Below are 16,067 nucleotides of genomic sequence, written 5' to 3' on the forward strand. Positions count from 1 at the left end.
GGTGCAATTTAATAAATAAAGAAATAAACAAGTTTCAAAAAAAGGGTTTGGATGGATGGAGAGCGTATTTTAGTAAAATGAGGCAGGATCTGACTAAGGTAGACTGGAAAGAGTTACTTGTGGAATAATCAACAGAAGAGCAGTTTAAAGAGGAAATGGAGAGGGTACAGGCTCAGCAAGGTCCCTCCAGGGTAATAGGAAGGTGTAAGAAGCCCAGAGAACCATGGATGGCCAGAGATATTCCGGGTACGATGAGAAGGAAAAGAGAGGCTTTAACAAATATAAGGGAGCCAGTCTGAGAGGCATTAGTGGAGCACAAAAAGGGCAGGATTGAGCTGAGGAAATCAATTATGAGAGAAAAGACGGGATTTGTGAAAGCTCTGGCAGGTAAAAGTAGGGAAAATCCCAAGATATTCCATACGTATATCAATGGGAAGAGTTCCTCAGGGTAGTGTCCTGAGGACAAGAGCAGCAGATACCTGGGAAACCCACCACCTGGAGGTTCCCCTCCAAGTCACTCACCATCCTGACTTCAGTAAGGCCTTTGACAAGGTCCCTCATGGCAGACTGGTACAGAAGGTGAAGTCACACGGGATCAGGGGTGAGCTGGCAAGGTGGATACAGAACTGGCTAGGTCATAGAAGGCAGAAAGTAGCAATGGAAGGGTGCTTTTCTAATTGGAGAGCTGTGACTAGTGGTGTTCCGCAGGGATCAGTGCTGGGACCTTTGCTATTCGTAGTGTATATATAAATGATTTGGAGGAAAATGTAACTGGTCTGATTAGTAAGTTTGCAGACGACACAAAGGTTGAAATGAAAATGAAAATTGCTTATTGTCACGAGTAGGCTTCAATGAAGTTACTGTGAAAAGCCCCTAGTCGCCACATTCCGGCGCCTGTCCGGAGAGGCTGATACGGGAATTGAACCGTGCTGCTGGCCTGCTTGGTCTGCTTTAAAACCCAGCGATTTAACCCAATGAGCTAAATCAGCCCCTTGGTGGTGGAATTGCGGATAGTGATGAGGACTGTCAGAGGATACAGCAGGATTTAGATCGTTTGGAGACTTGGACGGAGAGATGGCAGATGGAGTTTAATCCGGACAAATGTGAGGTAATGCATTTTGGAAGGTCTAATACAGGTAGGGATTATACAGTGAATGGTAGAACCCTCAAGAGTATTGACAGTCAGAGAGATCTAGGTGTACAGATCCACAGGTCACTGAAAGGTGGAGAAGGTAGTCAAGAAGGCATACAGCATGCTTGCCTTCATTGGCCAGGGCATTGAGTATAAGAATTGGCAAGTCATGTTGCAGCTGTATAGAGCCTTAGTTAGGCCACACTTGGAGTATAGTGTTCAATTCTGGTCGCCACACTACCAGAAGGATGTGGAGGCTTTAGAGAGGGTGCAGAATAGATTTACCAGGATGTTGCCTGGTATGGAGGGCATTAGCTATGAGGAGCGGTTGAATAAACTCGGTTTGTTCTCACTGGAACGACAGAGGTTGAGGGGCGACCTGATAGAGATCTACAAAATTATGAGGGGCATAGACAGAGTGGATAGTCAGAGGCTTTTCCCCAGGGTAGAGAGGTCAATTACTAGGGAGCATAGGTTTAAGGTGCGAGGGGCAAGGTTTAGAGGAGATGTACGAGGCAATACTTTTACACAGAGGGTAGTGGGTGCCTGGAAATCGCTGCCGGAGGAGGTGGTGGAAGCAGGGACAATAGTGACGTTTAACGGGCATCTTGACAAATACATGAATAGGATGGGAATAGAGGGATACGTACCCAGGAAGTGTGGAAGATTTTAGGTTAGACAGGCGGCATGGTCGGCACGGGCTTGGAGGGCCAAAGGGCCTGTTCCTGTGCTGTACTTTTCTTTGTTCTTTGTTCGTTGTTGACTTGGAAATATATCGGCCGTTCCTTCACTGTCGCTGGGGCAACATCCTGGAACTCCCTTCCTAACAGCACAGTGGGTGTACCTACACCTCAGGGACTGCAGCGGTTCAAGAAGGCAGCTCACCGCCTGCTGAAGTGCACGGGGAGGCATTGTAGCACAGTGGTTAGCACTGATGCTTCACAGTTAAAGAGACCGGGTTAACACTGCTGTCTCACAGTGCCAGGGACCCGTGTTAACACTGCTGCCTCACAGTGCCAGGGACCCGGGTTAACAAGGCTGTCTCACAGTGCCAGGGACCCGGGTTAACTCTGCTGCCTCACAGTGCCAGGGACCCGGGTTAACACTGCTGTCTCACAGTGCCAAGGACCCGGGTTAACACTGCTGCCTCACAGTGCCAGGGACCCGGTTTAACACTGCTGCCTCACAGTGCCAGGGACCCGGGTTAACACTGCTGTCTCACAGTGCCAGGGACCCGGGTTAACACTGCTGCCTCACGGTGCCAGGGACCCGGGTTAACACTGCTGCCTCACAGTGCCAAGGACCCGGGTTAGCACTGCTGCCTCACAGTGCCAGGGACCCGGGTTAACACCGCTGTCTCAGAGCCAGGGACCCGGGTTAACACTGCTGTCTCACAGTGCCAGGGACCCGGGTTAGCACTGCTGTATCACAGTGCCAGGGACCCGGGTTAACACTGCTGCCTCACAGTGCCAGGGACCCGGCTTGACACCACTGTCTCAGAGCCAGGGACCCGGGTTAACACTGCTGTCTCACAGTGCCAGGGACCCGGGTTAACACTGCTGCCTCACAGTGCCAGGGACCCGGGTTAACACTGCTGCCTCACAGTGCCAGGGACCCGGGTTAACACTGCTGCCTCACAGTGCCAGGGACCTGGGTTAGCAGTGCTGTCTCACAGTGCCAGGGTCCCGGGTTAACACTGCTGTCTCACAGTGCCAGGGACCCAGGTTAACACTGCTGTCTCACAGTGCCAGGGACCCGGGTTAACACTGCTGCCTCACAGTGCCAGGGACCCGGGTTAACACTGCTGCCTCACAGTGCCAGGGACCTGGGTTAGCAGTGCTGTCTCACAGTGCCAGGGTCCCGGGTTAACACTGCTGTCTCACAGTGCCAGGGACCCAGGTTAACACTGCTGCCTCACAGTGCCAGGGACCCGGGTTAACACTGCTGTCTCACAGTGCCAGGGACCCGGGTTAACACTGCTGTCTCACAGTGCCAGGGATCCGGGTTAACATTGCTGTCTCACAGTGCCAGGGACCCGGGTTAACACTGCTGCCTCACACTGCCAGGGACCCGGGTTAACACTGCTGCCTCACAGTGCCAGGGACCCGGGTTAACACTGCTGTCTCACAGTGCCAGGGACCAGGGTTAACACTGCTGTCTCACAGTGCCAGGGAACCGGGTTAACACTGCTGTCTCACAGTGCCAAGGACCCGGGTTAGCACTGCTGCCTCACAGTGCCAGTGACCCGGGTTAACACTGCTGCCTCACAGTGCCAGGGACCCGGGTTAACACTGCTGTCTCACAGTGCCAGGGACCCGGGTTAACACTGCTACCTCACAGTGCCAGGGACCCGGGTTAACACTGCTGTCTCACAGTGCCAGGGACCCGGGTTAACACTGCTGCCTCACAGTGCCAGGGACCCGGGTTAGCACTGCTGTATCACAGTGCCAGGGACCCGGGTTAACGATGCTGTCTCACAGTGCCAGGGACCCGGGTTAACGATGCTGTCTCACAGTGCCAGGGACCCGGGTTAACACTGCTGTATCACAGTGCCAGGGACCCGGGTTAACACTGCTGTCTCACAGTGCCAGGGACCCGGGTTAACACTGCTGCCTCACAGTGCCAGGGACCCTGGTTAACACTGCTGTCTCACAGTGCCAGGGTCCCGGGTTAACACTGCTGTCTCACAGTGCCAGGGTCCCGGGTTAACACTGCTGTCTCACAGTGCCAGGGACCCGGGTTAACACTGCTATCTCACAGTGCCAGGCACGCGGGTTAACACTGCTGCCTCACAGTGCCAGGGACACGGGTTAACACTGCTGTCACACAGTTCCAGGCACGCGGGTTAACACTGCTGCCTCACAGTGCCAGGGATCCGGGCAGCACGGTAGCATGGTGGTTAGCATAAATGCTTCACAGCTCCAGGGTCCCATGTTCGATTCCCGGCTGGGTCACTGTCTGTGCGGAGTCTGCACGTCCTCCCCGTGTGTGCGTGGGTTTCCTCCGGGTGCTCCGGTTTCCTCCCACAGTCCAAAGAAGTGCGGGTTAGGTGGATTGGCCATGCTAAATTGCCCGTAGTGTCCTAAAAAGTAAGGTTAAGGGGTGGGGGGTTGTTGGGTTACGGGTATAGGGTGGATACGTGGGTTTGAGTAGGGTGATCATGGCTCGGCACAACATCGAGGGCCGAAGGGCCTGTTCTGTGCTGTACTGTTCTATGTTCTATGTTCTATACTGTCTCACAGTGCCAGGGACCCGGGTTAACACTGCTGTCTCACAGTGCCAGGGACCCGGGTTAACACTGCTGTCTCACATTGCCAAGGGACCCGGGTTAACACTGCTGTCTCACAATGCCAGGGACCCGGGTTAACACTGCTGTCTCACAGTGCTAGGGACCCGGGTTAACACTGCTGCCTCACAGTGCCAGGTACCCGGGTTAACACTGCTGTCTCACAGTGCCAGGGACCCGGGCTAACACTGCTGTCTCACAGTGCCAGGGACCCGGGTTAACACTGCTGTCTCACAGTGCCAGGAACCTGGGTTAACACTGCTGTCTCACAGTGCCAGGGACCCGGGTTAACACTGCTGTCTCACAGTGCTAGGGACCCGGGTTAACACTGCTGCCTCACAGTGCCAGGGACCCGGGTTAACACTGCTGTCTCACAGTGCCAGGGACCCGGGTTAACACTGCTGCCTCACACTGCCAGGGACCCGGGTTAACACTGCTGTCTCACAGTGCCAGGGACCCGGGTTAACACAGCTGTCTCACAGTGCCGGGGACCCGGGTTAACACTGCTGTCTCACAGTGCCAGGGACCCGGGTTAACACTGCTGTCTCACAGTGCCAGGGACCTGGGTTAACACTGCTGTCTCACAGTGCCAGGGACCCGGGTTAGCACTGCTGTCTCACAGTGCCAGGGACCCGGGTTAACACTGCTGCCTCACAGTGCCAGGGACCAGGGTTAACACTGCTGTCTCACAGTGCCAGGGACCCGGGTTAACACTGCTGTCTCACAGTGCCAGGGACCCGGGTTCACACTGCTGTCTCACAGTGCCAGGGACCCGGGTTAACACTGCTGCCTCACAGTGTCAGAGACCCGGGTTAACACTGCTGTCTCACAGTGCCAGGTACCCGGGTTAACACTGCTGCCTCACAGTGTTAGGGTCCCGGATTAACACTGCTGCCTCACAGTGCCAGGGACCCGGGTTAACACTGCTGTCTCACAGTGCCAGGTACCCGGGTTAACGCTGCTGCCTCACAGTGTTAGGGTCCCGGATTAACACTGCTGCCTCACAGTGCCAGGGACCCGGGTTCACACTGCTGTCTCACAGTGCCAGGGACCCGGGTTAACACTGCTGTCTCACAGTGCCAGGGACCCGGGTTAACACTGCTGCCTCACAGTGCCAAGGACCCGGGTTAACACTGCTGTCTCAGTGCCAGGGACCCGGGTTAACACTGCTGCCTCACAGTGCCAGGGACCCGGGTTAGCACTGCTGTCTCACAGTGTTAGGGACCCGGGTTAACACTGCTGTCTCACAGTGTTAGGGACCCGGGTTAACACTGCTGTCTCACAGTGCCAGGGACCCGGGTTAACACCGCTGCCTCACAGTGCCAGAGACCCGGGTTAACACTGCTGTCTCACAGTGCCAAGGAACCGGGTTAACACTGCTGCCTCACAGTGCCAGGGACCCGGGTTAACACTGCTGCCTCACAGTGCCAAGGACCCGGGTTCGCACTGCTGCCTCACAGTGCCAGGGACCCGGGTTAACACCGCTGTCTCAGTGCCAGCGATCCGGGTTAACACTGCTGCCTCACAGTGCCAGGGACCCGGGTTAGCACTGCTGTATCACAGTGCCAGGGACCCGGGTTAACACTGCTGCCTCACAGTGCCAGGGACCCGGGTTAACACTGCTATCTCACAGTGCCAGGGACCCGGGTTAACACAGCTGCCTCACAGTGCCAGGGACCCGGGTTAACACTGCTGCCTCACAGTGCCAGGGACCCGGGTTAACACTGCTGTCTCACAGTGCCAGGGACCCGGGTTAACACTGCTGCCTCACAGTGCCAGGGACCCGGGTTAACACTGCTGCCTCACAGTGTCAGGGACCCGGGTTAACACTGCTGTCGCACAGTGCCAGGGACCCGGGTTAGCACTGCTGCCTCACAGTGCCAGGGACCAGGGGTTTACACTGCTGTCTCACAGTGCCAGCGATCCGGGTTAACACTGCTGCCTCACAGTGCCAGGGACCCGGGTTAGCACTGCTGTATCACAGTGCCAGGGACCCGGGTTAACACTGCTGCCTCACAGTGCCAGGGAGCCGGGTTAACACTGCTGCCTCACAGCGCCAGGGACTTGGGTTAACGCTGCTGTCTCACAGTGAGGGAGACCCGGGTTAACACTGCTGTCTCTCAGTGCCAGGGACCCGGGTTAACACCGCTGCCTCACAGTGCCAGAGACCCGGGTTAGCACTGCTGTCTCACAGTGCCAGGGACCCGGGTTAACACTGCTGTCTCACAGTGCCAGGGACCCAGGTTAACACTGCTGTCTCACAGAGCCAGGGACCCGGGTTAACACTGCTGTCTCAAAGTGCCAAGGACCCGGGTTAGCACTGCTGTCTCACAGTGCCAGGGACCCGGGTTAACACTGCTGTCTCACAGTGCCAGGGATCCGGGTTAACACTGCTGTCTCACAGTGCCAGGGAACCGGGTTAACACTGCTGTCGCACAGTCCCAGGTACCTGGGTTAACACTGCTGTCTCAGTGCCAGCGATCCGGGTTAACACTGCTGCCTCACAGTGCCAGGGACCCGGGTTAGCACTGCTGTATCACAGTGCCAGGGACCCGGGTTAACACTGCTGCCTCACAGTGCCAGGGACCCGGGTTAACACTGCTGCCTCATAATGCCAGGGACCTGGGTTAACACTACTGCCTCGCAGTGCCAGGGACCCGGCTTAACACCACTGTCTCAGAGCCAGGGACCCGGGTTACCACTGCTGTCTCACAGTGCCAGGGACCCGGGTTAACACTGCTGTCTCACAGTGCCAGGGACCCGGGTTAACACTGCTGCCTCACAGTGCCAGGGACCCAGGTTACCACTGCTGTCTCACAGTGCCAGGGACCCGGGTTAACACTGCTGTCTCACAGTGCCAGGGACCCGGGTTAACACTGCTGCCTCACAGTGCCAGGGACCCAGGTTAACACTGCTGTCTCACAGTGCCAGGGAACCGGGTTAACACTGCTGTCTCACAGTGCCAAGGACCCGGGTTAGCACTGCTGCCTCACAGTGCCAGTGACCCGGGTTAACACTGCTGTCTCACAGTGCCAGGGACCCGGGTTAACACTGCTGTCTCACAGTGCCAGGGACCCGGGTTAACACTGCTACCTCACAGTGCCAGGGACCCGGGTTAACACTGCTGTCTCACAGTGCCAGGGACCCGGGTTAACACTGCTGCCTCACAGTGCCAGGGACCCGGGTTAACACTGCTGCCTCACAGTGCCAGTGACCCGGGTTAACACTGCTGTCTCACAGTGCCAGGGACCCGGGTTAACACTGCTGTCTCACAGTGCCAGGGACCCGGGTTAACACTGCTACCTCACAGTGCCAGGGACCCGGGTTAACACTGCTGTCTCACAGTGCCAGGGACCCGGGTTAACACTGCTGCCTCACAGTGCCAGGGACCCGGGTTAGCACTGCTGTATCACAGTGCCAGGGGCCCGGGTTAACAATGCTGTCTCACAGTGCCAGGGACCCGGGTTAACACTGCTGCCTCACAGTGCCAGGGACCCGGGTTAACACCGCTGCCTCACAGTGCCAGAGACCCGGGTTAGCAGTGCTGTCTCACAGTGCCAGGGACCCGGGTTAACACTGCTGTCTCACAGTGCCAGGGTCCCGGGTTAACACTGCTGCCTCACAGTGCCAGGGACCCGGGTTAACACCGCTGCCTCACAGTGCCAGAGACCCGGGTTAGCAGTGCTGTCTCACAGTGCCAGGGACCCGGGTTAACACTGCTGCCTCACAGTGCCAGGGACCCGGGTTAACACTGCTGTCACACAGTGCCAGGGACCCGGGTTAACACTGCTGTCTCACAGTGCCAGGGACCCGGGTTAACACCGCTGCCTCACAGTGCCAGAGACCCGGTTTAGCAGTGCTGTCTCACAGTGCCAGGGACCCGGGTTAACACTGCTGTCTCACAGTGCCAGGGTCCCGGGTTAACACTGCTGTCTCACAGTGCCAGGGACCCGGCTTAACACTGCTGTCTCACAGTTCCAGGGACCCGGGTTAACACTGCTGCCTCACAGTGCCAGGGACCCGGGTTAACACTGCTGTCTCACAGTGCCAGGGACCCGGGTTAGCACTGCTGCCTCACAGTGCCAGGGACCCAGGTTAACACTGCTGTCTCACAGAGCCAGGGACCCGGGTTAACACTGCTGTCTCACAGTGCCAGGGACCCGGGTTAACATTGCTGCCTCACAGTGCCAGCGCCCCGGGTTAACACTGCTGCCTCACGGTGCCGGGGACCCGGGTTAACACTGCTGTCTCACAGTGGCAGGGACCCGGGTTAACACTGCTGTCTCACAGTGCCAGGGACCCGGGTTAACACTGCTGTCTCACAGTGCCAGGGACCCGGGTTAACACTGCTGTCTCACAGTGCCAGGGACCCGGGTTAACACTGCTGTCTCACAGTGCCAGGGACCCGGGTTAACACTGCTGTCTCACAGTGCCAGGGACCCGGGTTAACACTGCTGTCTCACAGTGCCAGGGACCCGGGTTAACACTGCTGCCTCACAGTGCCAGGGCCCCGGGTTAACACTGCTGCCTCACAGTGCCACGGACCCGGGTTAACACTGCTGTCTCACAGTGTCAGGGACCCGGGTTAGCACTGCTGTCTCACAGTGCCAGGGACCCGGGTTAACACTGCTGTATCACAGTGCCAGGGACCCGGGTTAACACTGCTGCCTCACAGTGCCAGGGACCCGGGTTAACACTGCTGTTTCACAGTGTCAGGGACCCGGGTTAACATTGCTGCCTCACAGTGCCAGGGACCCGGGTTAACACTGCTGTCTCACAGTGCCAGGGACCCGGGTTAACACTGCTGTCACACAGTGCCAGCGACCCGGGTTAACAAGGCTGTCTCACAGTGCCAGGGACCCGGGTTAACTCTGCTGCCTCACAGTGCCAGGGACCCGGGTTAACACTGCTGTCTCACAGTGCCAGGGACCCGGGTTAGCACTGCTGTCACACAGTGCCAGCGACCCGGGTTAACAATGCTGTCTCACAGTGCCAGGGACCCGGGTTAACACTGCTGTCTCACAGTGCCAGGGACCCGGGTTAACACTGCTGCCTCACAGTGCCAGGGACCCGGGTTAACACTGCTGCCTCACAGTGCCAGGGACCTGGGTTAACACTGCTGTCTCACAGTGCCAGGGACCCGGGTTAACACTGCTGCCTCACAGTGCCAGGGACCCGGGTTAACACTGCTGCCTCACAGTGCCAAGGACCCGGGTTAGCACTGCTGCCTCACAGTGCCAGGGACCCGGGTTAACACTGCTGTCTCACAGTGCCAGGGAACCGGGTTAACACTGCTGTCTCACAGTGCCGGGGACCCTGGTTAACACTGCTGTCTCACAGTGCCAGGGACCCGGGTTAACACTGCTGCCTCACAGTGCCTTGCACCCAGGTGTGTGTTCGGCCTTGGGTGACTGTGTGAAGGCTACACGTTCTCCCCGTGTCTGCGTTGGCGTCCGGGTGCTGTGGTTCCCTCCCTCCAGTCTGCAGACGTGCTGTTTGGGTGGGGTGACGGGGACAGGGCGGCCAGTGCACTTCGGTCTGCTCTCTTTTGGAAGTTTGATGGGCTGGGGGCCTCCTTCTTCCCCATGGAATGTGCATTCTCGGAGTGAGCATAATATAGTTTATAATCAGTTTTGGAGTGATGTCGATTAAGAAATTTTGGTCTGAAATTTAAATAAAGCAGTTGTGGCGGTTTGAGCTGCAAGTTAGCTGAGAAAATTTGGTTAGATTTGAGCGTAGCTAAATAATGGCAAAAACCTGAATGAATAATATTTAATTCTCAATGAATTTACTTGTCCGTGATAAATAAAAGCTCCCCTGGAAAAGGTAGTACCGCCTTACTTAATCAGAGAAGATCAGATAGTTTTTGGTGAAAAGAAGAGGTTTCCAATGTTAGCAATAAAAATAGCAAAAAAAAGTCATTGATTGAGACGACCAAAAGATGGAGATGATTTATTTTGTTTAGGTTTAAAGTGCTGGGAGGAGATGAATCCCAATCCGAGTTCCAATTCTAACTCTACTTTCCGTTCCAGGTGTTTCACTGCGTTCACTTTGAGTGTCCGGCCCAACGGGATATCCACCAGGAGCCGAGTGACGACACAACTGGGGCTAATGATGCTGCAGAATATCGATCTGGACAAGGCCTCCGAGCCGCATCACAAACTCAGTCTGTAACTAACACAAGAACCAGGCCACAGTTCAGTTGCTGAGTTTAGTGGAGTTTAGAAAATGACTCCTATCATCTTTGGCCATCATTTCAAACAAGACCAGACTGATTGCAATTCCAGGTGAATTCCCGACAGACAAATCCCTGTTTTGTCCACATTGAACGACATGGGAACTTTGGTCAACCCTGCTTACTTGATGAATATGTGCCTGACGTCCTCTGTTTGCCTGATCCATATGTAACTAGTTCAGTAAAATTGTCATGTTTATAACACCGATTCAGTGTGTGGGAGAAAATGGGATTCGGCTCTTGTTTCCAATCAGGAATCGTTTGTATCCTAAGAAATGGAACTCGTCTGAATGCAGAACTGGAAACCATTTCACTTCAGCCCAGTGCCCAATCCTGGTGCAGTGTAACTTGTGGAAGTAGAAAGGTGGATACTGTTTGAATGGAGAATCACAAGGATGTGATTGGTTGTGATCGCTCTCCAGCCGTTTATAGGAACTTCTCCCCGTCTTTGTGGAGAGTTTAATGTTTTCTTGTTTTTACAAAACGCTCCTTCACGTGGACCTCCAGCTTTATCTTGTTGATAATTAAATGTTGGTCAGGAGGATTTCTGATCGAAACTGAGCCAAGGAAATCGGAGCTCCTTCCATTCCCATTAACTCTGGGTGGGTTTAATTTCAAATTCTCGTTGACTTCACTGAAAATATGAGGCTTGTTGAATGATTGCTCGAAGTGGGCAGTTACTGCACAAGATGTCAATGTTATTGTCCAGGGTAGCTGGGCACTTGTGCTGGGCTGCAAATTGTATTTATGTTTTGTAAAAAGGTGTAAGAGGAACTTCTTATTTAAAGTTTAGGTGATTGTGAAATGTGAGCATTTGGAATTTTCTTCCATTCTGATTGAGTTAGTGATGGGATAAAGAGGGAAACGGAGACAGCAACTGTGTTCCCACTTGGGCTCACATTACTGAACCTGTAAAAATGACTAATCACAGTGTACATTCAAATACGGCCATTCTCAATCGCAGACTCTTGTATAGAATAGCCAACAAAAGTCAAATGTATTGTTTATTCAATAGCTTCATTTAATAAACAGACATAAGGATAAGTTAGCCGTGGTTTTGTTGAAATGTTCTGTGTTAGAGATACAATTGTGTGTGGCTCCCCTGATATGATGTGGAGATGCCGGCGTTGGACTGGAGTGGACACCAGTAAGAAGCCTTACAACTCCAGGTTAAAGTCAACGACACCAGGAAGTGAGGTGAACGACAATTGTTTCCAAGAATGTCTACATTCTATATTATTACACTGATCCTTTGGTGGCAGAAAGGAGCCACTTATCAGCAAAAGTCCCTTCATTGTGCGACTCGAACGATTTCCTGAGACATGGAAAGAGCCAAGATTAGATGGCCTCAAGCTGTGGTGGTGTGGCAATGGGAAAAGGAAGGTTGCAGTAAAGCCGTGCTGACTGTCCCTAATCAGTCCTTGCCTGTCTAAATGCCTGTAGATCCTGTCTCTCAGAATACCCTTGAACAACTTACCCACTGCAGAAGTCAGTCTCACCGGTCAGTAGTTCCCAGGCTTTGCCCTGTGGCCCTTCTTAAACAAAGGCTCAACATTTGCTGCCTCCGATCTTCAGGCCCCTCTCCTGTGGCTGTCGATGATTCAAATATCTCAGCTGGGGGGCCGGCAATTTCCTCCCGAGCCTCCCCCCAACGCCCTGGGATACATTTCATCAGGTCCCGGGGATTTATCTATCTTGATGGGCTTTAATATCTCCAGCACCTCCTTCTCTGTAATATGTACACTCCTCAGGACGTCACTGTTTATTTCCCCAAGTTCCCGAACATTCCTGCCTTTCTCAACAGTAAATACCGATGAGAGATATTCATTTAGGATCTCACCCTTATGGACTGACCTCATTAACACTACACCCTGTATGCTTCATCCGATGCCGGTGTTATCTAGTTACATTGTGTACCTTGTGTTGCCCTATTATGTATTTTCTTTTATTCCCTTTTCTTCCCATGTACTGAATGATCTGTTGAGCTGCTCGCAGAAAAATACTTTTCACTGTACCTCGGTACACGTGACAATAAATGAAATGAAAATCGCTTATTGCCACAAGTAGGCTTCAATAAAGTTACTGTGAAAAGCCCCTAGTCGCCACATTCCGCCGCCTGTTCGGGGAGGCTGGTACGGGAATTGAACCGTGCTGCTGGCCTGCCTTGGTCTGCTTTCAAAGCCAGCGATTTCGCCCTGTGCTAAACAGCCCCTGATAAACCAATCCAATCCAATCCCATCCCTTGTGGATCCGCACATAGATGACCTTGTTTATCCTTAAGAGGCTCTACTCTCTCCCTAGTCACCCTTTTACCCTTTATGGATCTGTCAAAGCTGTTTGGATTTTCCTTTGCCTTCTCTGCCATGACACTCTCATGTCCCTTTTTGCCCTCCTGATTTTTCTCTTAACTCTACTCCGACAAGCCCTATACTCTTCAAGGGATCCACTTGATCCCAGCTGCCTCAGCATGTCATATGCCTTCTTCTTCCTTTTGACCAGGACCTCAATATCTCAAGTCATTCAGGGTTGCCTCGATCTACGAGCCTTACTCTTCACTCTAAGAGGAATGTGGTCAGCTTGAACCCTCCCACTTACCAGTCAGGGGAAAGAAAACTAACAGGCAGACAGTGCAGGGATCCCTCGTGGCCGTTCCCCATCAAAACAAGTATACCGTTTTGGATGCTGTTGGGGGGGATGACCTACCGGGGGAAGGCCCCAGCGGCCAGGTCTCTGGCACTGAGTCTGGCTCTGGGGCTCAGAAGGGAAGGGGGGAGCATAGAAAAGCAATAGTAATAGGAGATTCAATGGTTAGGGGAATAGATAGGAGATTCTGTGGTCGCGAGCGAGACTCCTGAAAGGTATGTTGCCTCCCGGGTGCCAGGGCCAGGGATGTGGCCGCACGGTAGCATGGTGGTTAGCATAAATGCTTCACAGCTCCAGGGTCCCAGGTTCGATTCCCGGCTGGGTCACTGTCTGTGTGGAGTCTGCACGTCCTCCCCGTGTGTGCGTGGGTTTCCTCCGGGTGCTCCGGTTTCCTCCCACAATCCAAAGATGTGCGGGTTAGGTGGATTGGCCATGCTAAATTGCCCGTAGTGTAAGGTTAATGGGGGGATTGTTGGGTTACGGGTACAGGGTGGATACGTGGGTTTGAGTAGGGTGATCATTGCTTGGCACAACATCGAGGGCCGAAGGGCCTGTTCTGTGCTGTACTGTTCTATGTTCTATGTCTCGGATCGTGTCTTCAGGATCCTGAAGGGGGAGGGTGAGCAGCCAGAAGTCGTGGTGCACATTGGTACCAACGACGTAGGTAGGGAAAAGGGTGTGGAGGTAATAAACAAGTTTAGGGAGTTAGGCTGGAAGTTAAAGGCCAGGACAGACAGAGTTGTCATCTCTGGTTTGTTGCCGGTGCCACGTGATAGCGAGGCTAGGAATAGGGAGAGAGTGCAGTTGACATAGAACATAGAACACTACAGCGCAGTACGGGCCCTGCGGCCCTCGATGTTGCGCCAACCTGTGAAACCATCTGAAGCCTATCTGACCTACACTATTCCATTTTCATCCATATGTCTATCCAGTGACCACTTAAATGCCCTCAAAGTTGGCGAGTCTACTACTGTTGCAGGCAGGGCGTTCCACACCCCTACTACTCTCTGAGTAAAGAAACTGCCTCTGATATCTGTCCTATATCTATCACCCCTCAATTTAAAGCTATGTCCCCTCGTGTTGGTCATCACCATCCGAGGAAAAAGACTCTCACTGTCCACCCTATCTAACCCTCTGACGATCTTATATGTCTCTATTAAGTCACCTCTCAGCCTTCTCCTCTCTAACGAAAACAACCTCAATTCCCTGAGCCTTTCCTCGTAAGACCTTCCCTCCATACCAGGCAACATCCTAGTAAATCTCCTCTGAACCCTTTCCAAAGCTTCCACATCCTTCCTATAATGTGGTGACCAGAACTGCACGCAGTACTCCAGGTGCGGCCGCACCAGAGTTATGTACAGCTGCAGCATGAACTTGTGGCTCCGAAACTCAATCCCCCTGCTTATAAAGGCTAGCACACCATATGCCTTCTTAACAGCCCTATTAACCTGGGTGGCAACTTTCAGGGATTTATGTACCTGGATGCCGAGATCTCTCTGTTCATCTACACTACCAAGAATCTTGCCATTAGCCCAGTACTCTGCATTCCTGTTACTCCTTCCAAAGTGAACCACCTCACACTTTTCCGCATTAACTCCATCTGCCACCTCTCAGCCCAGCTCTGCAGCTTATCTATGTCCCTCTGTATCCTATAACATCCTTCAGCACTATCCACAACTCCACCGACCTTCGTGTCATCTGCAAATTTACTAACCCATCCTTCTACACCCTCTTCCAGGTCATTTATAAAAATGACAAACAGCAGTGGCCCCAAAACAGATCCTTGCGGTACACCACTAGTAACTGAACTCCAGGATGAACATTTGCCATCAACCACCACCCTCTGTCTTCTTTCAGCTAGCCAATTACTGATCCAAACCGCTAAATCACCTTCAATTCCATACTTCCTTACAGCTCCCCCTCCTGACCCTCCTCACAGCTCCCCCTCCTCACAGCTCCCCCTCCTCACAGCTCCCCCTCCTCACAGCTCCCCCTCCTCACCCTCCTCACAGCTCCCCCTCCTCACAGCTCCCCTCCCCCCCTCCTCACAGCTCCCCTCCTCCAGCCCCCCTCCTCACAGCTCCCCCTCCTCACAGCTCCCCCTCCTCCCCCTCCTCACAGCTCCCCCTCCTCACAGCTCCCCCTCCTCACAGCTCCCCCTCCTCACCCTCCTCACAGCTCCCCCTCCTCACAGCTCCCCCTCCTCACCCTCCTCACAGCTCCCCCTCCTCACAGCTCCCCCTCCCCACAGCTCCCCCTCCTCACAGCTCCCCCTCCTCCCCCTCCTCACAGCTCCCCCTCCTCACAACTCCCCCTCCTCACAGCTCCCCCTCCTCACAGCTCCCCCTCCTCACCCTCCTCACAGCTCCCCCTCCTCACCCTCCTCACAGCTCCCCCTCCTCACAGCTCCCCCTCCTCACAGCTCCCCCTCCTCACAGCTCCCCCTCCTCACAGCTCCCCCTCCTCACAGCTCCCCCTCCTCCCCCTCCTCACAGCTCCCCCTCCTCACAGCTCCCCCTCCTCACAGCTCCCCCTCCTCCCCCTCCTCACAGCTCCCCCTCCTCCCCCTCCTCACAGCTCCCCTCCTCACAGCTCCCCTCCTCACAGCTCCCCCTCCTCACAGCTCCCCCTCCTCACAGCTCCCCCTCCTCACAGCTCCCCCTCCTCACAGCTCCCCCTCCTCCCCCTCCTCACAGCTCCCCCTCCTCACAGCTCCCCCTCCTCACAGCTCCCCTCCTCACCCTCCTCACAGCTCCCCCTCCTCACAGCTC

General features: G+C 54.4%; 1 protein-coding gene across 1 annotated transcript in view; it reads left to right on the forward strand.

Annotated features, from left to right (window-relative positions):
- The window catches only part of LOC119966915 (BTB/POZ domain-containing protein 9-like), a gene marked incomplete at its 5' end in the record, with an annotated part of 51,118 nt that extends 39,421 nt beyond the window's left edge, over positions 1 to 11,697 (forward strand). Inside the window, one exon of the mRNA XM_038798873.1 lies at positions 10,451 to 11,697. Within this exon, the coding sequence (XP_038654801.1) occupies positions 10,451 to 10,627 (177 nt within the window). The remainder of the gene's footprint in view (positions 1 to 10,450) is intronic.
- Between the last annotated feature and the right edge of the window lie 4,370 nt (positions 11,698 to 16,067).

This window comes from Scyliorhinus canicula, chromosome 6 (assembly GCF_902713615.1).
Source record: "Scyliorhinus canicula chromosome 6, sScyCan1.1, whole genome shotgun sequence".
Lineage (NCBI taxonomy): Eukaryota > Metazoa > Chordata > Chondrichthyes > Carcharhiniformes > Scyliorhinidae > Scyliorhinus > Scyliorhinus canicula.